The 26331-nt window shown below is 43.3% G+C and overlaps 1 protein-coding gene across 9 annotated transcripts in view; it reads right to left on the bottom strand.

The window, feature by feature from the left end:
* The window catches only part of ppfia2 (PTPRF interacting protein alpha 2), a 44234-nt gene extending 19775 nt beyond the window's left edge, over nt 1-24459 (bottom strand). For 5 of the 9 annotated variants that reach the window (XM_056425376.1, XM_056425375.1, XM_056425379.1 and 2 more), the window contains exons 1-13: nt 24374-24442; nt 21539-21703; nt 20155-20229; nt 17100-17210; nt 11810-12031; nt 10085-10231; nt 7282-7416; nt 6622-6705; nt 5207-5338; nt 5056-5118; nt 4798-4889; nt 2755-2887; nt 856-1073 (exon numbers count right to left, since the gene is read on the bottom strand). In XM_056425376.1, the coding sequence (XP_056281351.1) occupies nt 856-1073; nt 2755-2887; nt 4798-4889; nt 5056-5118; nt 5207-5338; nt 6622-6705; nt 7282-7416; nt 10085-10231; nt 11810-12031; nt 17100-17210; nt 20155-20229; nt 21539-21649 (1523 nt within the window). In that variant the 5' untranslated portion in view covers nt 21650-21703; nt 24374-24442. Of the gene's footprint in view, nt 1-855; nt 1074-2754; nt 2888-4797; nt 4890-5055; nt 5119-5206; nt 5339-6621; nt 6706-7281; nt 7417-10084; nt 10235-11791; nt 12032-17099; nt 17211-20154; nt 20230-21538; nt 21704-24373 lie in introns of all 9 variants that reach the window. The other 4 variants (XM_056425381.1, XM_056425383.1, XM_056425382.1 and 1 more) reach the window with 3 other exon arrangements.
* Nucleotides 24460-26331: the final 1872 nt, after the last annotated feature.

Genomic DNA, 26331 nt, shown 5'->3' with positions numbered 1-26331 from the left:
CCGAGAGGAATACAAACTCTACTCAGTGTAAATGTAACACTGGGTAGAATTTACCTTAAAAAGTCACATTTTGGGTACATTCCTAAAAAATTATGGAGGATTATCCGTTGTAAAGGAGGCAGGATATCGCCCCTGAATAAGAAAAGTTTAAAGTAACACTGCAAAACGGAATAAAAAAGCAAAAGCATCTTAACCCTCCTGTTACCTTAGGGTCAATTTGACCCCATTCAATGTTTAACCCTCCTGTTACCTTTATATTTACTGACATATTTTACCCTCTGGGTAAATTTGACCCCAGCAATTAAAACCTCCAGAAAATTATTAGAATTAATATTGTTTTCCAAGTTTAAGTGTGAGGTACTTTATGTTTGTGTAACACCCGGTTCTGTTTCTCCTGTGTTCCGTGTCTCCCATGTCTCCTCTGTGTCTTCTCTGTCTTAATTGTTGAATTCCCTGCACCTGCCCTCAGCCACTCTTGTCTCGTTACTGTCTGATGTCGTACACCTGTGTTTCCCCCCTATATATTGTTCAGTCTTTCCCTTGTCTGCTGTCGGGTTGTCGTCTCTAGTTCCATGTCTTTTTCCTTTTTTTTTGTTATTTATATTGCGTCCAGCCTGTCTCTCTGCGCCTGAGCCTCACCCCGTCACAAAGACCTGACAGTTTGTTTGTTGACTACCTAAATAGCCCTTTAAATATATAAAAAAGTTGATATTTCTTATATGTTTGACACGTGAAAAACAGCATGGGGTCAAATTGACCCGAAAGAACACAGACATTAAACATTGACCCGAAGGTAACAGGAGGGTTAAAACACATGTCCCTTTTTACACGTGATGAAGACTGCGTGTCGGGTACCGGATCTCCTTGTTGATGGCGTCCAGCTGCTCCTGCAGCATCATGGCCAGAGTCTGAGCGTCCGAGTGGCCGCCGGGCGACAGCATGTCCATGGAGCTGAACATCGTCTCCCGGTCGTCGTCGTCGATGTCGGACATCTCCGTGTCGCTCTCGAAGTGGTGGCCTCCCAGCACCCCGAGTTGCTGCGAGCGCCATTCGTGCTCCCCCAGCGACTTGGCCTGGGGACGGAACATGAGGAGCAGATTATGTCGATTCATATTCAATACATTAAAAAAATATTTCGGGTGAAAATGAGGCATTTTTTATTTTATTTTCACAGATTATCTTAACATTTTGATCTCATGTAATTTATCATTTTCACGAGGAGGTGATGGAGTCCCGAAGTACCTAATTACTTTTCTCAAAATATTTGGAGGTGACGACATGTAAATACACGCAAAATTTACTAACTAAATGCCTTTTTAATCTTTAATGCCTTCTTAGTTGTAGAGAGCGCACATCATCGTCCTCTAAAATAATTTATATTAGCTTATTACGTCTGGCCGTAACAAAGCATGGGGAGTTTATTGTCTCCGTGAAACCTTTAATTCAATTTAGAAAGGGAAGCATGTCGTTGTTGTACAGTGATATTAATGTAATCCTGGTAGAGGTTAATCTAGACTCTGAGACGGGCTGATACGATTATTAAATTATTAAAACCAATATTTACTCTCCTGGTGGTAAGTTTCTCCTACTCACAACATAAGTAAAGCTTCACCAGCCCTGATGCTCTCATTGCCCAAACGAGATGATCACACCCCCACGAGTCTTAACTTGCCTTTATCTCTCCCTGTTTGCTCTTAAGTCTTAATACAATGTTTTAGTTTAAAGTGCTTTAATAGATATTGATCATAATGCAGGATTTAGGATTCTCGGGGCAATAAAACCACGAGATGTTAGTGTGATTGTATCCTCCTCCCCAAAGGTTCATTATATTGGCGTATTGGATACTTCCAGCGTTCTACACTACATTACAGCCTCGGGGAGAGTGCCAATTTCTAACTGGCCGTTTAGAAATAGCCGTGTTAAAAGTAGAAACAGCATTTTATTATTAAGACAGACGGGTCTTTTACTTTTCTTTAGTTATTTCATTTTGTATTTAATGCTTGTCATTTGGTTGTATTTAATTTGATTGTTTGGTCCTTCCCTCCCTCCTCATTGGGTCCATCTCTTGGAGGGTAGATGAGTACAAACATGTGGGAGGGGATGGGTGGGAATGTTGGGCGGGTGTGTATGTGGATATGGATGGATTTGGATGTGTGCTGATTTTATTTTGTTGTATATACACTACCGTTCAAAAGTTTGGGGTCATCCAGACAATTTTGTGTCTTCCATGAAAACTCACTTTTATTTATCAAATGAATTGAAAATTGAATAGAAAATATAGTCAAGACATTGACAAGGTTAGAAATAATGATTAATATTTGAAGTATTAATTTTGTTCTTCAAACTTCAAGCTCAAAGGAAGGCCAGTTGTATAGCTTATATCACCAGCATAACTGTTTTCAGCTGTGCTAACATAATTGCACGGGTTTTCTAATCAGACATTAGTCTTCTAAGGCGATTATCAAACACAATGTACCATTAGAACACTGGAGTGATCGTTGATGGAAATGGTCCTCTATACACCTATGGAGATATTTCATTAGAAACCAGACGTTTCCACCTAAAATAGTCATTTACCACATTAACAATGTATAGAGGGTATTTCTGATTAATGTTATCTTTATTGAAAAAACAGTGCTTTTCTTTGAAAAATAAAGACATTTCTAAGTGACCCCAAACTTTTGAACGGTAGTGTATATATATATATATATATATTTAAAAAAATTAGGCAGATGTTTAAACACTGAGGCTCACCTTGCTTTCACGCAGACCCATTCGACCTCTCCTTGTTCTCCGGATGACCTTGGCTGAGCGGTAGTGGTCCGACTGGGTTTCAGCCAGCGATCCCAAGGAGAATCGTAGCTCAGTGGACGAGTCCAGATGAGACCTGAGGAACAACGTGGAAGGAGTAATGTTACACCTCAAGTTACCTCGAGGGGGGCCGCCACTAAAATATCTTCCGGGTCACTTTTATTGTAGATGAAGAGCGTCTCCTTCACGACTTCGCCTGAGCTTACAAACATGGAGTTTCATCAATGTCTTCATAAAAACATTTGAGTTTATTCTTGTCAGTAGATTTTTAAAAACAATCCCTATAATTTCCTGTTCAAGAGTGTTTATATGAATATATCAACATCCAAAATGTTTTTCAGGGAAATTGCAAAGACTTTAAAAAAAGAAAAATGTATGTATTATAAGAAGAAGTTTGTGTTTGCATAAGCAATACATTTGAGAACCTTATTTTTATACGTGGATTTGTTTTGCATTGTCTACTTTGTGTGTGCATTGAACATATTCATTTGGACAAGTACATAAATAATACCTTTATGAATCCTTCTGTGTGCATTCATTATTGACTCCTTATTCAAAATATGAGCCACAACAATAATAACACGGTAATGTGGACAGTTATGCAGAAAGTGAACCAATCAAATCTTGTGTTTGGGTACCTGAAGCGTACCTAATGGTCACAATGATGTGGTGTTAAGTGTACTTCTTGAAGGACCAGCGTTCATTGTGCATGCCTCTATGGCTGCACATTGTTTGTCTATGGAGGAGATTAAGGCTGCTACAGTCAACACATCAGAACTGTTGGATTAGAACTTCATGCAGCATAAAAAGGAAGCCAGAAAACATCCAAGAATAGATATGGAGAGTCCAGTGATACTAGTTTATCCGACAATAGTGCGGGGCAAATTGTTTCATCGTTGAAGGTAAAAATACCAGGACTGCTCCTGGAGAGAGTTTATCTGCTTTCCAGCATTTTATGTGCATCCTGTTACATACACACACTAAGGTTATGGGTTATACTCGTATCAAATGTCTTCTGGATCTTATCCAATCGATGTCATCCAATAACAGAGTAATGGAGACGCTTCCTTGACTGTCGTTATGTAAAGAGTGTATAAAACGTAAAGCATCCATGTCTTTTTTTTTAATAGAGTCTAGTGCTCGACTGGGATAATTTGAGTCCGAGTCCAAATACGGACGTCTGTTCGGTTTCGTGCAGTTACTGAATGTCTGTGTGCTCCCGGACTCCAGAGAATTTAAATCCAATTTAGTCTGAGAAACCTCAGACTGGTTAAAACCTTCTTTGTACACATTGGTTGTCAATGTACCAGCTGAATCATGCATAATGTGTTACAGATTGTCCCGTGGCAGTAAATATGTGCAGCGGATGCTAATCCACCTAAACCTATTGGCACTTCACTAAACTCCTCCCCTTAAAGCCACTGACCAAACACCCCAGTCACAACATTTCTGTTGTAAAATACATCAAATTGAGGCTGTGTTTTCAACTAACTCCTAGATTATATATGTATCCTGTTTTTTGTAAATGTGTAAATTCCATGTATGAACAACGAGAGTGGAAGTGAAACCGGAGTGATGTGCACACACTCATGGCCAATGAAGCGGATTCTGAGGTAATGATAGATTAACTAATTAGCTACATTTCAGCTGTAAAAATCAGGAAATTAGGAGACATTAAAAAAAAGTAGAATAATACTACAAGAAAGTGTATAGAGTTATACATGAGAGTATATTGAGTATATATGACCCCGTTATCATTGTAAACTGCATACGCGCCATGCAATAACATTTGGTGGTGGCCTGGCAATTTGATAATTAAAAGTTCAGTGGAGAGATTCAGAGTCCGGTGGTCTAAAGTCATATATGGCTTTAGTGTTCAAATATTACATGCCAGCTAAAAACTTGTATTAGTCAAAACCTTAAAACACACACCCCACAAGAACACCCCCAAACACACACACACACACACACACACAGCCATCGTACCGTGACAAGGTGGGATCTGTGAGGGAGCCGGCCCTCAATCTGAATTGGTCCAGCTCTGATCTCAGTTTGTCGATCTCCTCTGCCAGATGAGTCTGGAAGAAACAATTTGACACAATGTCATTACAGGACCGCGAGTCACAGCGTGCACTTTAATCTTATGATTATTCAACTGCAAATATTGCCCCAAACTAACCTCATTATTCCTCTATTTAAATGTAAAAATGTAGGAGATTAAAGAAACAGACGTGGTCATCATACCTTTTCATGGATTGAATCTTCGTACTGTTTCCTGTAACCTTCAGAGTCTTGGATTAACACATTCTGCAAAGAGAAGGGGGAAAAAAGGTCAGAAGATCCGCCTCCTCTTGACATTCATTGGACAGAACTGATATCGAAAGCCGGCTCCGACCTTCTCCTCCAGAGCCGCCATCCTCTCCTTCAGGTGGAGCTGGAGGCGCTCGTTGGACTCGGTGAGGAGTCGGTCCACCGTGTCCGAGAGTCGCTTGTTGTGCTCCTCGTTCATCTTTTCTCTCTGTCGGGCCTGGAGGGATTAAAGGACACAGTAGACGAGTTCAAATTCAAAGTTATTTCTCCAAACTTCATAAAATGTGGCCATAAATAACCCTTTTGACCCCTGTGAGCCGAGCGATGTTTACAGGTGACCCCTTTTAAATAACAACTTGTACACTACCGTTCAAAAGTTTGGGGTCATCCGGACAATTTCGTGTCTTCCATGAAAACTCACTTTTATTTATCAAATGAATTGAAAATTGAATAGAAAATATAGTCAAGACATTGACAAGGTTAGAAATAATGATTAATATTTGAAGTATTAATTTTGTTCTTCAAACTTCAAGCTCAAAGGAAGGCCAGTTGTATCGCTTATATCACCAGCATAACTGTTTAATCAGATATTAGTCTATTAGCAAACACAATGTACCATTAGAACACTGGAGTGATAGTTGATGGAAATGGGCCTCTATACACCTCTGGAGATATTTCATTAGAAACCAGACGTTTCCACCTAGAATAGTCATTTACCACATTAACAATGTATAGTGTGTATTTTTGATTAATGTTATCTTTATTGAAAAAACAGTGCTTTTCTTTGAAAAATAAAGACATTTCTAAGTGACCCCAAACTTTTGAACGGTAAGTGTATATTCGTCTACTAGTCTTGGCAATTACAAGATATATGATTATTATTTTTTTGACTGAATATTCTTTTTAAAGGCCAGATGTACCCAAGAAATAAACAAAAAAACAAAAAAGAGAAGAATTAACATAATTCTGCCCAATAAAATGTGATATTTTGGCTCTTACATTCAGTTAAGAATCGTGTGATCCTAGCTTGCTGCTTTAAAGTGATGATACAAAGGAAGTAAGGAATGCCTGGTGGGGTGGATTTTGCAAATATGTGTGCTGTTTAAGCACTGTTGAAGCATAACGTTTATATCTTCTGTTGTTTTAGGACATTTCGTACGTAATGAAATCCCTCAATTCAGCTGCATCTCGGCGTGAACAACAATAAATAATGACATCGACATTTTTTCCAAATCAAGGTTCAAATCCGGTTCGAATCCTGCTAGATGTGCATATCTAGCAGGAAAAACCCACTTCCTGTTGTTTCACTCATACATCGTCCACTTGAAGATGCTTATGCGACCTCTCCTAAGTTGTCCATCGTTGCATCATTCGTGAGCATTCTACAACCGTAGTCCGTAAGCATTGATTCGGTCCGGTGACGATGCGTCATCGGTCGCCGCTCGCCGTCACGCTCATGCAGGAGGAGTGGCCTGGCACGACGCCTCCGCGGTGACTCACCCGGAGCAGCTCCTGGTTCTTCTCCTCCAGCTGGCATTCCAAGTGCCTCATTCGCTCCTCGATGCTCCCGTGACGCTCCTCCGCCTACGCACGGATCACAGCACAGACGGGGGAGAAAAGAGAGGCGTTTTTGATGAGAATTGTTATTATTTAGATTTAATGTGGTCCTGTCTTCCATGGACAATGGTTTTATTTTGCTGAGGGAAGTGGAAGTGCAGAGACAGATCAGAAGGCAAATGTGTGTGTTCTGTTGTCTTCTGCAGAATAAATAAGTGCTGGGAAAATCCACCATCTGAGCCGACTTCTTCCATGCCCGTTCCACATCTGTTACATCTGCTCTGAACCTCTTTCATGTGAGGGTGAAACTCTTTTATTTTTGCAAACCTCTGAAACCCAACCCAATGTTTCTTAAAGCTGCTCTGAACCTCTCATGCCCAAAGTTACAGTGTGTTGATAGTTGTTATTGGACAGTGTTGAGCACGCTGTGTTCTTGAAATAAAGCTTTGTTTTTGACAATATTCTACTCAAAACCTCTTTTCTTCTCATTGTTGAGTGATATTTAAACCGCGTCGCCCAACTGCGCCCCCCCCCAAAAAAAATTCACCAGCCGCCACTGGTCGGAATGTGTGTGTGTGTGTGTGTGTGTGTGTGTGTTCCTACCTTGGTGAGGGCTGCTATCCTCTGTGCCAGCTCGGCCTCGACCTCGGGCAGCGTCTCCGCTTTCCTCATGGTCTGCTGGAGCTTCTGCTCGGCGAGCTCCAGCCTCTCCAGGAGCTGCCGGTTCTTCTCCTCCATCTGTGCATCATTCAGAAGAGGCACTTTTCAACTCTGTTCTGAAACAGGCGCCAATTTAATAAGGGATAAAAGGGACAGAACCGGGCCTGAGCGGGGGGCAGTCCGTCAGACCCCGGTGCTGGGAAACATTACGGCTGGTGTGCACGTCAAAAAAAACGGAGAGGCCTCCGTCTAAAATGTGATATATATCGAGAAGAAAAAAATCAGGTGAAGGAAGTGAATACATGGCGCGCATTGAGGACGGTTCTGGTTTTTTTCTTCCCTCTGGCGTATATAATAATAATATCTAAAAGACCGTGAATGTGACTCATGTTGATGTCGACGGAGCGTCATCACCTGGTGGAAAATAGAATGACGGATATCTTGAGGAGGGAGTCTGGCTCACTGGGGGCTCTGGCAGCGCGCCTCAACCCTTCTTCAAAAATAGCAGCACAACAGAGTCGGAATAGCGACTCTGCACTCGCCGACAGTGACGGTGGCAACTTTCACACGGCAGCCAGCGGTAATTGCCCTGATTAGGCATTCGGATACATTCTAAATATGGAAATCAAATGCAGCGTTCAGAGACACCAAGTGACTTGTATCGCCCCGTTGCCTGTCAAGACTTCTGTCCCTGCCTTCCTCGCGGGGGTCTGATCCTTTTGTGTGTGTGTGTGTGTGGGCGGGAGGGGGGGGTCTTGGCAGCCGTTGCCATCAGTGACAGATGCTCTCCTCCCCAAAGCATCGGGCCCGGCAGCTCAATAAGCAAGAATTAGACTGTAGAGGACCAGGGCTGCGTTGCGTCGTGTGTGTCAGTGATATTTTTTCCCCGTCTTTACTCGTGTCACCCGACACACCCACTGGATTCCGAGATGGAGCCGGGGAAGCGTGACAGCGTGTTTTTTGTTTTGCGCAACACCCTCCCGTCGGTCCACTTCCCTCCAATCCACTCATCGTTATATTTCTTCTGCCTTTTTTTTTTTTGTTGCTCGCAATTTTTCTTCCTCGTTCCTTCGACAGCCACGGCCGGATCGCGGGGCTTCAAGCTTCTGGCTCGACAACAAAGTAAACTTCATCGCACTGCCGGAGAGGAAAAGTGGGTTTTCGTGTGTGCTCGTGGGCACTTAAACCCAAAGGCTCTCCGGGGTCTTTCTGTACGTTCAGAGTGGTCTCTTAGTCCACTTGGTGCTGTGTGTGTGTGTGTGTGCAAGACTTCTGTGTGTGTGTGTGTGTGTGTGTGTGTGTGTGTGCAAGGCTTCTGTGTGTGTGTGTGTTGGGGTGTCTTTTTATCCTCATAACTTCATGTTCATTTAGTTAATGTGTGTATTTTTACTTTATATTTGATCGAACATGATATAATGATGTAACATACACTTTTAACTTAAACACACATCACTTGAAACACACACCTAAACACTTTAACATTATTTGTTGTCCGAGCACTTTATCTTTATCTTTATCTTATCTTATACTTAAGTTCACTGTTGCTGTCGCGTTGATTGTTGTTTGTCATGTCTAAATGTTGCACCTTCCGCCAAAAAAAAATCCTCGTTTGTGTAAACATTCCTGGCAATAAAACTGTTTCTGATTTATTCTGATTTCTGATTTATCTGAGGGAGCATTGATTAAGTTATTGATAATGTATTCTCGGAGGGAATTTGTTTTTACGCTTCTTTTCCCAGGGCTCGTACGGTCATGGAAAACCTGGAAAGTCATGGAATTAAAAAAGTGGTTATTTCCAGGCCTGGAGAAATCCATGAAATAAATTAAACCCCAAAATGTTTTGAAAAGTTATGGAAATCTGATTTAGTCATGTGTTAATTTACACAGTTTGATTAAAAGAATAAACACATATAGAAATATTTAGAGAGTGAGGGAGAACGGACTTTAAATAAGATCAACTAAAACCGAGAACAAGTTTGGGGTCACTTAGACATGTCCTAACCTGGTTGGTTGTGTACAAGCAGAAAGAGGGAAAAGCCGTCCCTTCATTTGGAAGGAAGACGCTTTGTATTTTTTATTTCGATGTGCCGATTTGGATTGGATTCAATCTATTGTCATTGCACAGAGTACAGGTACACATGCAACGAAATGTGTTCTCTGCATTTAACCCATCCTTAGTTATTAAGGAGCAGTGGGCTGCAGCGATGCAACTGGGGGTTCAGTGCCTTGCTCGAGGACACTTCAACTTGCAACTAATGGGGAGAGCGGGGATCGAACCGACGACCTTGGGGTTGCAGGACGACCCCCTGACCCCACTGAGCTACAGTGCTGCAGAAGAATCAACAAAATTGAGAATATATTTGTATCATTGCTTTGTCGCAGAGTTACATAAGTTATGGAGATGACTTTCAGCCGTGTGCTTGAAGTGAACATTTAAGTTAAACCATCACAATCCCTTCCCCGGTGGTAATTTCCTCCGACCTTATTTGACACGATGTCAAGAGGTTTTCTCATAGCCGAACCTCGGCGGCTCATCTCTGAGGGCTTTATTATCCGACGGGAAGCGTCTATCTAACCAGCTGCACATGCACAATCAATTATTTTCAGAATCCCAAAAATGCCGGGCATCTTTCAGCTCTGAGCAGCCACCTGGACCCTCAGTGTGACACACAGATGATCCGTTTTGAAGCTAAAACAACGTTATCTTGATAGTCTCTCACACAAACAGTGGCTGCGTTGCACAGACCTGTCTGAGGAACGCCTCCTTGTTGGCCAACTCGTTCTCCAGTTTGTCGTTGATGTCGTGCACCGAGGTGGACTCTCGCTGGGCGCTCAGGTAGCGTTTCTCCAAAGTCACGATGCGCTCCTCCATGTCCTCTTTCTGACACATGGCCTGCAAGCAGACCCACATAGTCAGAGCAATCGGGGCATCCCGGACAATAAATACGCTCTTTGGGCACTCTACTTTTTTTGAAGAGTGGGCAAACCGTTTTAATTGCAGCTTTTTTTCAGTCACCTGCAGCTCAAACTCACAGGAGGATTAATGAATAACATGCGCCCATAATTTCATCACAGCGTGTGATTATTACACATAAAAGCATCACGTGGCCAGAAGCCCTCACAAGTTTACAATAAAGCTTGTGTTATAAGATGAACTCCATTCAGGGTATCATCACAAGCCAAATACTAAATAAGACAAAAGCTTCATGAAGTACAATCACGCAGCTGTGATCTTCTGTCTCACTGCCGTGAAACCAGGTTCACGGATGCGTTATCTATCTATCTCTAAGAGCTCGTTTCCTTTTTTGCTGCGGATACAAACCCGTGGAAGCACATGTGGTTTCAAAATAAAAAATAATAATAATCTGCTGCTCACCAAGGAGGCAGGTCAGGGTCATAACGCCGGGTCGGTGCAGTAAATCCATGTTTGCCATAGAGGCCATAATCACTGCCTCTGCCTGCATCGTTAGCAATCAATAGGAATATCAGCCCAGGGCTGTATGGGGGTGAGGGGGGGTCATCTTATATTCATATCCAGTCCACTTCACCGGCATCCACCTCAACAGACGTGTACTGAATTGGCTTATGATTGGGCTCCTTGATTGCCAGAGTATGACAACAAACAGCCTCATTTCTCCAGGAAAGTGGTATTTAAGTGGCTGGTCTGAAGCTTTGCACATCCGCACTTTAGCTTGAAATGGTGTTTAAGAACCAGAACGGAGGCAGAGGCAGAAGCAGCTACTTGTTTTTCTTGGATTTAAAAAAAAAAATCTCCAGTGTTAGTGTGTGTCCTTGAGAAGTGGGGTCTGTTGATTTTTCTGTTATGTCTGTAGGATCTGCTTGCATTTGATTTTTTAAAGACGGCCAAAAGCACCACAAAATAAATTGCAGAACAATTTCTACGATGCCAATATCTATTATGCATACTAACTTATATTCTGCTCATATCACTGTTTAATTATAGTTATAAGCACACATGCATGTTCAGAAACTAAACAATGACCACTTGGAGTAACTTCTAATGCATTATAACAGTGACTATAATGCATTTATTAACTACAGGAATTATGGTACATAATGATCAAAACAAAAGTTAGTGAGTGAGCACCACTTATACATTAATATGATATTTGACCCCATAATTATAAATTGCGTTATAATGTGTTTTGATTATTATCATAAAGCGATATTAATATGTATGAGTGTTATATAAGTATGTTTATAATGCCTTATAGACATGGGCATAATAGGTAGAGCTGCCAGAAATATGTGTTTTAAAGATGCAGTGTGCCTTTTATTGTGCTTGCATGTGTTTATGAGAAATGCATAGTCATAAAGAGGGAGTGTGAGAGTTTATGCTAAAACAAGCTTTTTTAAAACCACTGCTAGCTCTCTTTGATGTCTCTCTTCCAACTCTATCCCCTATCCCCAGTGTGTGTGTGTGTGTGTGTGTGTGTGTGTTTTCTGTAACCTCTTTGATGTCCCTCTGGTACTTGATGTTCATCTCCTCCGACTTGATGAGGTCTTTCCGGGCCGTCTCCAGCTCCATCTCCACCTCGGAGACCCGGGAGGAGAGGGAGTTCATGCGCTCCTTCATCTGGGCCAGCTCGTAGTTCTGCTTCTCCAGCAGCTCCTGCAGCTCCACCACCTGGCTCTCCTCGTGGGTCGACTCCAGAGAGCCGTTGGACAGTCGCTGGAGGAGATGGAAAAACACGGGGACAGCAACTTCAGTCTCAGTTTGAGAGCGTAAAGATTCCCTCGTCACTCGGGGAGGCGTGGATTTAAAGCGCCACAGTCCTGGACTCGGCCTTTATTGTTTTGTGTGTCGAAGGCGCCGTTTGGTTGAGGACAGCGCATGAATAAATAAAATCAGCCATCCAGCAACTTTAAACACACATTACTTTGTACAGATTTCTCTTTTAGAAGATGTGTTTTAACCACACGGGGAGCGAGAAAAAAAGTACTTGCAAACAGCAAAAAAGTTTTTTGCAATCGCAAGACTTTAAAAGAGCTTTGATCTTTTATTTAAAGCACCCGGAAAGAGCAGGCAGAGTGAAGGTCACACAGAAGGCGATAGGTTCACCGGGAGTCGGGCTAGCGGGTTAAAAGAACGAAAAACTGAAGAGAACAACCTTGCAAGTTGTGTCTGAGACCCCGTTTACACGATGGGAAAACGCATATATTTTCATGCGTTTTGGCCTTTCATTTCCACAAAAACGGAGGTTTTATCACGGAAAACGATCATTTCTAAAAACTCCGGCCAAAGTGGAGATTTCTGAAAACTCAGTTTTTGTGTTTGCGTGTGAACTAAGTCAAACGGAGTTTTAGGTTGTCAAACGTCACAGTATGCGACTAAAAATGCTTCACGTCATGTGAGCGTCCTATGTTTACAGTTAGTTTGCTTAGGTGCGCCCGAGTTATTTCCTCCTTGACATGAGGATACTCCTCGGAGGTCTCGGACGGGTACTGTTCTAAGAACAATGCCAACATATCCCTATATTTAGTTTGGCATGATTCCCAATCCACATGATCGAGTGCTTTATTTGCCTTATAATCTAAGGCGACTCGAAGCAGCAGCTCCACTTCGCTGTCTGTCCATACAAATGAACCTCGCGCCATATTTACTCTCTAAAGGAAAAGGAAGTTGATCGTGTTTTTCGTAGTTGTTGTTGGTTTTGAGAATTCTTATTGGTGTGCATGTCTTTATCCTTCTCGTTACACTGCCGACTACAGGTTTGGCATAGTGATGATGGCGCCCGGGGGCGTATTTATGCGGGTTCATATAAACAGAAACTTTTTTGAAAACGACCTTGTGTGTACGACGTTATTTTTGAAAACGGAGGGGCAGAAATATTCGTTTCTGTAAATACCCAGCTTTGTGAAAATGTGGCCTGAGAGAGAGGAGCCTAATTAGGGACTTGATTAGTGATCAGAGGCAGCTGAGTGAACAGGTGACGTGAGTTAGCCTGACGAGGTGGGCGTGGCTACAAAAATAGAGTGAGCAGAGGGTGTGGAGCTGAACTGTGACAGCCAATGCCAGAAAGAGAAAGTTGACGGCAGGTGAAAGAGAACTCATTTCTGATGTGCCCCCGGCTTCCTGTGGCGCGTTGAAGAGGGTCTGGAGAAATCAGTGTCTCTTCCACTTCAGATACCATTTCTTCTTCGGAGAGTTACGCACATTAGCACTCTAATAAATTCAGGTTCGGGAGCTCGAGGCTTCGGCTCGTGCCACCCGCTTTGATTTCGGATGGCGACAAAGGATGACTGAGAAGCACTCCCTGAAATTGCTTTGACACTTGCATCAGTAATATGATTCGGTTTCGCTGAGTTCTCGCCGCGGCTCTCTGCGTGAGGTAGATTAATGAGGGGGATGGAGCCAAAGATAACGCATCAGAAAACAGTTTATTATCATCGCCGCTAAAGAGCACGTGTCCTCCGAATGACGCTTTTAACACAACATAGTTTCCTCTTCTATTCCAATGTAATTATTGCAAATAGTCGCGAGGTGTGAGGAAAGGCGGTCTCTTATTATTCTCCGTGGTGCCAAGCTGCCCGTCCTCGGCCATCCATCTGCGAGGACCAACCTAATGAGGCCCCTCTGCCTGCTGCCTGTGATCAATGATTCACCCGGGCAGCGACCAAGACGCCCTAAATCACACCACTGGTGTTAATAAAAGGACTTTAAGGATTTAGCTCTACCTCATTGTTGCTCAGCACACCTGTTTTATAACTTGATTTACTAGTTATCGCAGTATTTTTTTAATCCACATAAAGGATATCACTACTTCCTTTTCTTGATGTTATTTTGTGTTCCCAACCATTTACATGGACTTTTATGAGAATGTAATGCCTTGTACATATATATATATATATATATTTGATAAACAAAACAAAAATTCACCCCAATATAGCAAAATTAACATGTGTGCGTTTTTTGCTGCTACGTTGCTTGCTTTCCCTCCTCAAATTAGTTTTATTATCCATCTTTCCATCTCCTGAAAGACTCGTTTTCATTTATTGTTTTGCAAAAGTAAAAGGTTACCCAGGAGCATATCAGTAAATCTGTTGTCGGGGGTTGATGGGTCAGTTTTGGATGTTTACTGGATGAAAAATAAAAATTGAAGAAGCAAAATCATCTTGTCAGCCTGCATTAGCCGGTTATCAGCCAGCTCCAGGTCTCCGCTCCAGGTTTGAGAGCTCGACGGGTCAATACATTCTTCAAGAGCTGCGCTTTCTTCCCTCCTTTCTCCCTCTGACTCCCCCCTCGCCCCCCCCCCTCGCTTGCCCCCCCCGCTGACCTCTCTCCACCTGTCACATTAATGACAACCAAAGGACACGTGAGAATCCACCGGAGAGGGCTGTGCTGCCAGGAAGAAGACGTGTGTTTTGTGGATCAGCGTTGTCACCCCCCCCCACACACACACACACAAACACACACACATACACACACACCACCATCATCTCCACCATCTCCCCTTGATGGCAGCCGCTGCCATGTCTGTCAATCCCAGTGACACTAAAGAGCCAGCGCTCAACACACACACACACAGACAGACTTTCTTTTGAAAACATACACACAAATTGAAGCACACACACACACACGCACACACGTTCATTTTCACTCGTTTTTTTTATCTCCCCGTAACAGAGCAGACGACAGCCGTCTTCCTCATTCGGCCCGTTCCTCCGCACAACACCGCCTTCCTCTTTTTACTCCCAGCCCTCGCCCCCACCTCCTCCCCCAGCCCCTCTTCCTCTGGCACGCCGGTGGAGGAATGGCGTCCCCATTGATCTGCCACCAGGTATCCTGGAAGATGCAGACGCCGCCGTCTGCACGCTAAAAGGATTTGGGAACGTCCGCTTTGGGATTTGGGGTCGATAGTTCAGCAGTGTCCGTTTTTGAAGATGCGGAGGCGTGCAGCTACACCTTTTAGTGTCTACATTAATAATCAAGAGGGAGATTTGCAGGTCCCGTGATGCAGGTCCCCGTGTGCTGCTGCATAATGGGAGAGGCGGAGGTTTGACTGCGGGTCACCTTCAGAACACCGATCTGAATGTATGAAACCGTAAAGACGTCATTAATAACGTTATACTGGCATTTAACAGAGCAGCAGGAACTCCACGTGAAGGAATTATTCGTGCACCAGCAGCAAACTGTGATTTTGATATTCTTCTTCTTTTCGTTTCACTGAAGCGTGATAGTTAGATGGCAGTTTCCCATTTCTTTACACAGTCCTTTGCGTTTTTGTTGAATACTGCAATATTTTATATTGAGGGCATTTGAAGATGTAAGATGGCAGCCTACAGATCTACGCCTAAAAGATGAGTCAATATACACTACCGTTCAAAAGTTTGGGGTCACTTAGAAATGTCTTTATTTTTCAAAGAAAAGCACTGTTTTTTCAATAAAGATAACATTAATCAAAAATACACACTATACACTGTTAATGTGGTAAATGACTATTCTAGGTGGAAACGTCTGGTTTCTAATGAAATATCTCCATAGGTGTATAGAGGCCCATTTCCATCAACGATCACTCCAGTGTTCTAATGGTACATTGTGTTTGCTAATCGCCTTAGAAGACTAATATCTGATTAGAAAACCCTTGTGCAATTATGTTAGCACAGCTGAAAACAGTTATGCTGGTGATATAAGCTATACAACTGGCCTTCCTTTGAGCTTGAAGTTTGTAGAACAAAATTAATACTTCAAATATTAATCATTATTTCTAACCTTGTCAATGTCTTGACTATATGTTCTATGAAATGTTCAATTCATTTGATAAATAAAAGTGAGTTTTCATGGAAGACACGAAATTGTCTGGGTGACCCCAAACTTTGGAACGGTAGTGTATGTGTAACATATGAAGCTTCGCTGCATCCTGGTCCAGAGCGACGATCGAGGATACAGAGAGTGTGTCCTCTTAATGTGAAAGATTACCCACATAGGTTATGTTGCTTATAAATGTTTTACTGTATTAATATATACTATCTCATTGCCAGACTTTGAGCAGATTCATTGTTTTCCCTTTTTTAAAGAAACACCAAGTCATTATTCTTGAGAGATGCATCATTTAGTTTCAAACATCTTTAACTTGACATTTGGACAATTCAATATGAAGCTGGAAACTAGTGGCAGATTTCACCTTTTTTCTTTTTTTCAGAGTGGTGATATTTTGTGTGGCATCATAGAAAACCAAATTATTTTAGATAATGGTGCAGATTCAGAAATAGTAGAACGTATGAGAATTATTGCATTTATTTAGTATGTTTTTTATTTATTTATTATTACATTAATAGAGGATTCATTTGATTCGTTTGCTCATATGATTATTGTTTGACCATATCCAGTGTTGACATATTTTAAATGCTTGTTAGCTAAACATGATATCCACTATTGCAGTGGTTCTCATCCTTTGTTCAGTGATGTATATTATTGTGTTGCAACAAAGATGTAACACACGGCACTGTGCCATCAGTGTCTGATAGTATATAGAATATATACAATTCAATTTATGAACTTAGACTTATATTTTATTGAATATTCAACGAAGAACTATTTTGAAAGAATATTTGAATGGATGTTCATTTTAAATATAAATGAAAAAAAATATTGCGTACCCCCTGGAGTGCCTATATACGTACACCCATTTGAGAACCACTGCACTATTGTATCCAGAAGTTCAAACAAAGAAACGGTGTGTCCATCCATGCGTTTAAAAAAAATAAAATTGTTCCCTTTAATGGTGCGAGTGGCTCACCTTGCCGTGGAGCATCTGTTGAGCTTCAGTGCCATCCAGGAGGTCCTCTCCTCCGTCCCCGCATGCCACTTTTCTCTGAATGTGAGCATTTTGTTCCCTTAAGGCCAAGATCTGCAGGGCGGCAACAAGCGCACAGATTATGTCAGAATGCCCGCGTGTACAGAGAGTTGATTTTGGAGGTAAAACATGTTTTTAATTGAATATTGCATTTCCTTCAAAGTGGCTTTGTGCACAAAAAGGACGTGTAGAAACCTCAATGTTTGAACGTGAAATCAGCATCAAGACATTTCCCTCTTATGCAACATGTGTACATTAGAGTGCGTCCCTCTCTGTAGGAGCTCATGGCTTCAACCAACATGGAGCAGGAATAAAATCACTATAATCATCGTGTTCGGACCTTAATCGACTGTCCTCAAGTCACCGTCCTGTCAGAGTCTTTTGTTCAGCTCTCAGGATAAAAATACACGATGATGTCACAGCTCCTATGCAGTATCGCCCTTTTTTAACCGTTCGGTTTTCATAAACATAATTTAGTGTATTATTCATCTGTGAAATGAGACAGCTTATGACCCGGCTGGTGCATTCTTCTTGTAGCAGGAATGTGGCTGCAGTCTTGATTCATATTTAATGACCGCTGCCGAGTTTAAAAAGTTGGATGGGTGTTTACCAGCAGTGATTGACGGCTGCATTTGAGACTCCTCGCCTCTGATTGGTTGTTTTTTCTCTTCAGGCTCAGTTGAATCTTGCAAAAGCCGACAGGAGCACTGAAAGGAGGCAGTGGAACCAGATTTCTCCTCGCTCATTATCTGTTGTATTTCCCGCTGTTTTTGCAGCTTTAAGTCATATTTAATTTCCTCATCTCGCGGGAAAACAGATTTACATGCACGATAAACGAAGAATACAGGGCCTACTTGAGTGCACTGCCGGTAAGTTTCCTCCGACAAAGCCTCTGGATCTTACCTCGACTCCACCGGTCCCAAGGCGGACCTCCTTTATGTCATCAGGCTATGTCTGTTATTGGGTCTGTAAAGTGTTGTTTTCCAAAAAGAAGGGGAAAAATGTATTGGATTTGTCTCGAGGGTCTTTCATGAATATTTCCAGCGACCAGTTTTTGTTTATTTCACGATTCAAGAAGGATTTCTGTTTGTTTGTTTGGTCTGTGCTCTTCTCACAAATTGACATAAAACCAATTTTATGACAGTTAACGTTATTTTTGCTCACGGCGAGAGGACACTGTCAATCAAACTGAGCATTTAAAGAGCTTTTTCTGCACTTTTAGTGAGATTTGTGCTTATTTCGTGATGCATATCTATGTTATAATTATAAATTCATATTAAATATAGGAAATCAAACAACAATAACTAAAAGTGACTTGATGACAAGACGTTTGTGTTTAAAAAAAGGTAAAGGCATGAGGAAGGGGAGTGACTCATTACTGATGCTTCATATATTATTATAAGATAATTACAGAATTAAAACTAGAATGGGCACTCGGTAGAGGGCATACCTTCGCATATCACAAGATTGGGCATTGAATTATGAACATGTTGGCATTAGTTGCATGCCAATTGGATAAAAATTGACCAGGCTATGGTAAAAAGAAGATGTTGACCTTTTCATGACCTTGACCTTTGACACGATCGATCCCTAAATCTATTCAAATGGTCCCCGGATAATAACCAATCATCCCACCAAATTTCATGCGATTCGGTTTAATACTTTTTGAGTTATGCGAGTAACACGCATACAAATAAATAAATAAATACACGGCGATCAAAACATAACCTTCCGCATTTTCAATGCGAAGGTAATAACATGTATACTTGTGATAAAAAAAGTTTCTTATTTTGATTTTAATTGAAAAAGGTAGGACCTTATATGTATTTACTTCTACATACTCCTTTCTCAAAATATATTTATTTAGTTCCTTGGAGTAGAATTTCCTACACATGTTCTCTATATTTTCTACTTTTTTTCCCCAGTGTTGATTAATGTCTATTGTCCACGATAAATATACATTAAAAGAAAAATGTATTCTCAGATAAATGCCGACCTAGTCGGTTCCATAATCATAATCACCAGCAGTAATCAGTGTGCGACCATTTGAACACCTGCAAGTGCACGAGGTCAAAGGCCGCTGATTTCATCTGGCGCCGGCACGAACCTACGGGGGGGAGACTAGACCTCCATTACCGCTTCCGCCGGCTGCCGGCCCCGCCCGCCCCCCCTGGAGCCCCCGTGAATATCCATGGACGTTTCTTTTCTGCAAAGCAGCTCTGGCCGCCGCCTCAAGGTCCAATCACTCATCTGTCGGCCGCGCTGATGAGTGCCGCGTCCACCGTTTACGAGGCAGATGTACCGCGCCCTCGGCTGTGCGACGTGGGAAAATTTGTCGAAGGGTCCGACGAAAGACTTTACACTTCTAAAAATGCAGACTTTATGACAAAATCTGTAAATATAATATGAGATTCCGACCGCTAGCAGATCGACCGTCTTTCCATCCAAACACACAGCTTATCAAAGTGCACTCTCATTCACACACACACACACACACACACACACCTGCCTCTGCATCCCACCTGCCATCTCGATCTTGCTCTTTTTGGGGGGATTTCCGCCTCTCGGAAGTCTGCCACCCTCTTCACACGCCTCCCAACCTTTCTCCCGTCTGCTCTTCACGCCCCTCTCTCCTCTCCCTTCATCTTCTCCTCTCCTCCGCGACTTTTATTCCAGGCCCGGGTGTCTGACGAGGCGCTGAAGTGCCGTCCTGAGGGTTTTTTACTCATCAGCCGACCTGAGCCAAAGAGGTTGAGGAAGGAGTCGGGCCACCATTTTGAAAGTGGCCACTCCTCATGCCTCAGCCACTCATGTGCACCGCATTATTCCGTGGTAGTTCCGTGCTACTCTGTGTTGTTTTGTGTTATTTTGTGTTGTTTTGTGTTATTCTGTTCCCTGTATCCATACATCCCGATTGAGGATACAACACAATACGAAGAAGACTCAAATATATTCCAACATTCATTATGTTTGACATAACAGCTGTGCCAGCTCTTACCTCCTGATTGGCTGCTGTTAGCTCCTCCTCCAAGACCGACACCCTCTCCAGTGACACACGTAGTCTCTCTCTTACCTGAGAAGAAAAGATAAAAATGCCTGTAAATCTCCTCTCTTGTTATCTCGCTCTGAGCTGGAATCAAGAGCTCGTTGCACTCCCTCTTTAAATTGTAGTTAACGACGGTCCACTTGTGCAGCGAAACAAGCGCTCCTCTTTTCCTCCGTCAGCCTCACAAAAACACTTGTGCTGTGGCTTCAACTCAGCAATATGAGGCTTTTATTGCTTTTAAAGCATCAGCTGCTGGGAGGAGGTCGAGGAGGGTTAAGGTGCGTTCGCACCAAAAGCAAAACTATTTTTCGCGTCGCCCAAAACTCGTGAGTTTACTCGCTCGACCGTTCGCCGTGTTCACGCCATGAGCGTCGAGATGCTCCGCGAGGGGCGGGGCTTATCTCCGTGTCTCGTCTCCGTAAAGACCGTTATCATTTCCTCCATCCACCATGAAGAACTAACCACTAGTTCTGCTTTATATTTGTCGTGGAAGTCCCACCCACTAACGCCCTCGTGTTTGGGTTCATGACATCACCCGTAGGATCACTCAGCTCGGTCATTTTCACCGATGAAGTTACTGTTACGCCTGAAAGACTTCCGCTTCCAGCGCGACGAGAGCGGAACTCGAGAGCCGATTGGCCCGAGTTGCGAGATGACCGCCTCAAAGTTGAAATATTTCAACTCGGGACGAAAATTGTGCCGCTGAAAACGCGCCGCTGTAAACGTGTCGCCCCAAACGCGCCGCCCGGGAAAATATTGCATCTATCGCAGCCACACGCGTCTGTACGTTGACTTTTCATGGGATTCGGTCGCGCGAAAAAATAGTTTTGCTTTTGGTGTGAACGCACCTTTAGAAGTTAGCCCGGGGTCCGATTTGGGATCCCCCCCGCACATTGCCTCAGGCTTTATAGGCTTTTTGAATGGCTTACAGGGGCGGGGGTGATATCACACACAGGGGTCAAAGGTCATACATGAGCAGGAGCAACGCTAGTTGGGACTAAAGCAAACAAACAAATCTTTCCAGGGAAAACACAGATGACAAAATATGTCACGTCTCAATGATTACACACGTACTTTGGAAATGATCACAAATATAACCTTTAATAAAAAGGTTGCCAATTCGGTCGGATGGGCAGCCTCATGAACGGGGATCTCATGAGTTGCTGGTCTACTTCTAAATTGACGTCTACTTCCATGGAAATCTGCTAACTGATTCAAATGTGAACACTCGATACTTAATTATAGTTTTTTTTACTACAAACATGAGCCGCCACGATACAGCTGCCACACGGACTCCTGACACTGGGATGACAGTGCCGCTCTCGTGGAGACTCACCTTCTCATCGAGAGCTTTATGGTGCTCGAACAAGGACTTGAGCGCTTTGAGGACCTCGACCTCACTGGACACTCCCGAAGGAGACTGAGCCTGCCGCTTGACCACCGTCATGCGGAGGGACCGCTCGTGTCTGGACACCAGGCACTCCAGATGCTCCAGCAGTAGCTGGGGAGACACACACGAGGTAGAAATCATCATCACCATCAAGGCTAGAGGTGGTTAAACGTGAACGAGTCCATATGAGAAAAGACCCGCAGCTTTTCGTTCCTCATCAGTTTATCGAAGCGTTTCCGCGAGCGCCGGGACAAACAAACATTGCGTCACTGTATCCTTCGTCACCTTAAAAGGGCAACTCTACAACGTAACGAGATCGGCATTTAAATAATCAAAAAGTAATCAGAGAAGTGGTTCTAGAAGTGGATTTTAAAATGTGTCACTGTAAACATATCCCATTAGAATGAATTGAATCGTAAAATTGATTTCCCATCATCCCCAAGCAACATCCATTTGAAATAGTAATTCACAGCCATATGTTGTATTTCAAAAGGTATTTTGCTGCTTATGTTCTGCTTAATTCTTCCAGCAGAGTCCAGGATGGATACATTATGCCAATCGGGGCTGCTTGGTCGGTCGTGTGTCAAGTCAACTGTCGGCAGACTTCACGACGACAGACAGTTTGAGTTGCAGAGGGCGGCCGACTGAGGAAATCTACACAGCAACAAGAACAACAAGAGGAGAAAACAACCAGGATGTGGACTGGGAGAGAGAGAGAGAGAGAGAGAGAACTCCAGTTCGGCTGCAGAGATAAAATCAGGATTCATTACTGTTGGAGATCGGCGTACGGGATCATCTTCTTTCATTTCCCCCTCGTGCATCATTGGTGCCAGATCATGGAAACACGGGAGCGGTTTGGGTGCCGATGCAGATCTCAACACTTCATCGCCTCTCGGAAATTGTCCAAGGACATAATATTGCATCCGAGATAAGGATCGATGACTTCCCTGTTATTCACTGGAAAAACCTCACGGCCTTCATTCCTGATACCTTCACTTCATTCCTCTGAACGTCTCTGGTTGAGGGTTAAAAAGCTGCAGCTGGAATAAATGTAACATGTGGTCAACCAAAATAAATGGCCTGCATTGTCTTCCTGACTTGCATCACACAGCGAGCATGATTTAATATAATTATTCAAGTCAGATTACTGTTAAGGAAACAGAGCATGCCGTACACAGTGATGAAGATGAAGGTGAGCTCAGGGAGTTTGAATGACAACTAAATATATTAATCCAATATATTGTCTTATATATTCCTCTTTGTTCATTCATTTAGTGCAGGTCTTAGTTAACTGAGATAATGCGTACGTTTAACAATCAAATGAATCCAGTTACCTCCGGAGCCATGCTAGCTGTTTCCCCCCGTTTCAAGTCTTTGTGCTAAGCTAAGCTAACTGGCTGCTGGTCGTCGCGGTCTAGTTGCGATACATAAGACATGAGAAAAGCGCTGATCTTCTGATGAAACTCTTTGCAAGAAAGCAAAAAAAAGTCTATTTCCACCATGCCTTTTAAGCCTGCGCCCAGTATTCCTATATATATGGTTCCAAATCCATAAAAAATAATAAGAATGTCCCTCCCTAATCCAAATGTAATCGCCAACATGCACTCAGAGCCTCAAGCATCTGGTTTGTGTCTGTTGCTACGGGAAACAGGATCATCTTCAAGAGCGACGGGGAGACGATTCTCAGTGTGTTCTCCCCGTTGCACGATGACAATGTGTCTTGTGTTTAAGTTCAACACAAAACATTTGACATTGAAGCACTTGGGGTCCTGTCGGAGTGTGTGGAAGCAGCACAGACATCCAGTGGAGAGCATCGACCGACCACTGACGGTCAATGTAGCTCTGGTTGAGGTTGAATCTCAGTGTCCTCTTGCTTCTCTGTCATTTACACGCACGTCTTTTGAGTTGAAAACAACGCGTCTCTCTACATGCCAGCGCATGACTTGTCGGCCCCTCGGTCCACTCACTGCCTCGCCACGCCTTCAAATATCTAATTATGAACTGTAAAACGCTGCCAGCGACTGAAGCAAGCCTGATTATGAAAGCGTGGTATTCGCCTTGGGGAAGATTCGAGGTGATAATAAAGTGTGAGAGAGAGAGAGAGAGAGAGAAAATGACTTTTGTCCATACCCCCGGTCTCCTGACGTCTCACCTTCCCCTCCTTTCTGTTCGTCTCAGATGCTTGTTGTGCTAAAATATTCTGCCTCCGCCCACAGACAGATAGTGCAAGACTGAGAATCCACACTTGATCAGCAGCGGGGATGGAGAACAGAGTCTTATCTGTGGCCGGCAGAGTGTGCTTACCGCATTAATATTGTTTTATATTGAAGATACGGGCCGTCAGCTCCATAGAATCAATCTGATAGGCTAATGTCTTTTTCGTTGTGCCCCCCCCCCACCCTCCAAGTTTTACTGTTGAGCAGCCATCCATGTGAAGTAAGTGCAAAAATGCTGAGGCGAAATGTGTGGAGCTAATGAGGTATGCCTGGGCATCGAGAACAGACGGTGCGCACGGTTGCTTCAGTGCTCCGGCAGCCTTTAAACTGCACACACACACACACACACACACACACACACACACACACACACACACACACACAGTAGATCGCTGAGAATATTCCGGGACTATCGCAGTGTGCAGCAGGCTCTCTGCAGCTCACGGGCAAAAATTCGGGAAAGTTTGAGAATCTTTCCAAATTCAAGCATCGTCATTCATTTTCTGGTTTAAAATGGACTGACGGTGTTTAATGAGGATGTTTAAAAAAAAAGACGGCCCCTCACCCTGGTGTTGTTCCTCTCGGCTTTGAGCTCAGAGATCTCCTCATCCTTCTCCAGCAGCTGCTCCCTGCAGGCGTTCAGCTCCTTGGTCAGCGCGGCGAACTCCTGAGCAGCACGAGGGAGAAAGAGATCACGGTCAGCTTCACACGGCGACATATACACGCTTTTATCATACAATGCACATGCTTTTGAAAAATGGAAGGAAATTCCCCCAAAAATGTGTTGACTTGCGGTCCATTTACGAGTATATCCCTTTTAAGGCCAAAATGACTTAATAATACATATAAATATAAGATAAAAAAGCTTTTATTTATCAACTGCCTTTAACGCAGATACTAACTAATATAAGCTAATTTCCTCCAATATCTTACAGCAGCTGATTCTCTGGGCTAGCTCTACTCCTTATTCCCTTGTAGCCAAATAAAGAATATAAAGTCACAAAGCTGCTGAAAATAGACACAAACTGTTCAGGAAAGATAAAATATGTGAATAAGGGATGCAACACTGTTGAGACTCCGCCCACTCCTCCTCCCCACCGCCATCTGCCTGATGGATCGTGGAGGTCTCCATCGTGGAATACGCCTACTATGAACTATTCATACACTCTGTCATATTCATTGAATGTATTTAAACTCTAAATCTGTCCTTCTGGTCACATTACATCTATTGCACCTGTCCATCCTGGAGAGGGATCCTCCTCTGTTGCTCTCCTGCAGGTTTCTTCCCTTTTTTTCCCCCTGAAGGGTTATTTGGGAGTTTTTCCTGATCCGATGTGAGGTTTTGGGACAGGGATGTCTATGTGTACAGATTGTAAAGCACTCCGAGACAAATTTGTAATTTGTGAAATTGGGCTATACAAATAAACTGAATTGAATTGAATTGAACAGTTAAATGTGTTGACAGAAAAGCAATCGACTCAACAGAATCAGGCTTTCGACCAACAACGAGTGTGTAAAAACAAATGTACAGTTCCTCACTGACGGACTGGGATGTCAGTGGCTCTCTAATCCACATCCGAAGCGTATAAAATATGATTATTTTCACGCTATCTTTGACCTTGTTCATCTCATACAGGTTTTCCATACAGGCTCAGCCATGCCAAAAAACATCTCCGAACAAAGGCTCATTGAACTGTTCAATAAGTGTGACACGATTGAATGGTTGGAGTGGGACAGATGTGTCCAGCGGTGCACGATGGAGCAGGTGTGGTGGCCTCGCACCGACCTGTCGTCACCGAGTCGTCGCACCACATCGCTGACGTGACGGACTGGTGGCTGCCGCGTGAGACGGAACATTGCACTCCGTTTTATAAGCGAAAGCTTCGATAAAGTCAAGTGGATTTACTTCTGTCATCAAAGGTGTTCCTATCAAGAGAACACCTCTTTCCTCGTGGGAGGAACGAGTGTGAGATCCCAGAGCTGCAGGCGTCGGTCCCGCTCGTCTCAGATCTTTACTGGACGGATTTACAGCCAGGACCGCCAATGAATCCACGGCGATGGGGATCAGATGCTCTGGGATCTCTCCATCTCTTGCCGGTGGATTGCTGCCTCTGCTGCTTTCTGATCCAAGGCGTGAAAAAGCAGTTACACAAATGCAGAGGCCATCGTGGAGGTTAATGTTTCTGGACGCATATTTCCAGATCATAACTAAATCTACCCATCTGCGCCACTGGCGATGACGATTTAATTATCTCGTCATAAATTATCGTCGAGCAGGGCTCGTGCCGGTTTTTGTAGATGCACAAGTACAAGCTCACTGGATCCAATTCAACATAGCCCCGCTGTCTGGAACATCTGTGGAAAACACATGGGGGGGGGGGGGGGTAGCTACGATATCATACCAACACGCGGACGACTGGTTTCAGGCCAGGAAATACCCGACGGTGTCACTGGTCCACTGAAGTCAAGAAGCCAAAGGTCAAACTGTCAGGACGTTAATGCTTATTGTACGTGAAGGCCCAC

Source organism: Pseudoliparis swirei, chromosome 10, assembly GCF_029220125.1.
Source record: "Pseudoliparis swirei isolate HS2019 ecotype Mariana Trench chromosome 10, NWPU_hadal_v1, whole genome shotgun sequence".
NCBI classification, from domain to species: Eukaryota; Metazoa; Chordata; class Actinopteri; order Perciformes; family Liparidae; genus Pseudoliparis; species Pseudoliparis swirei.
This window is presented reverse-complemented; position numbering and strand designations above follow the sequence as displayed.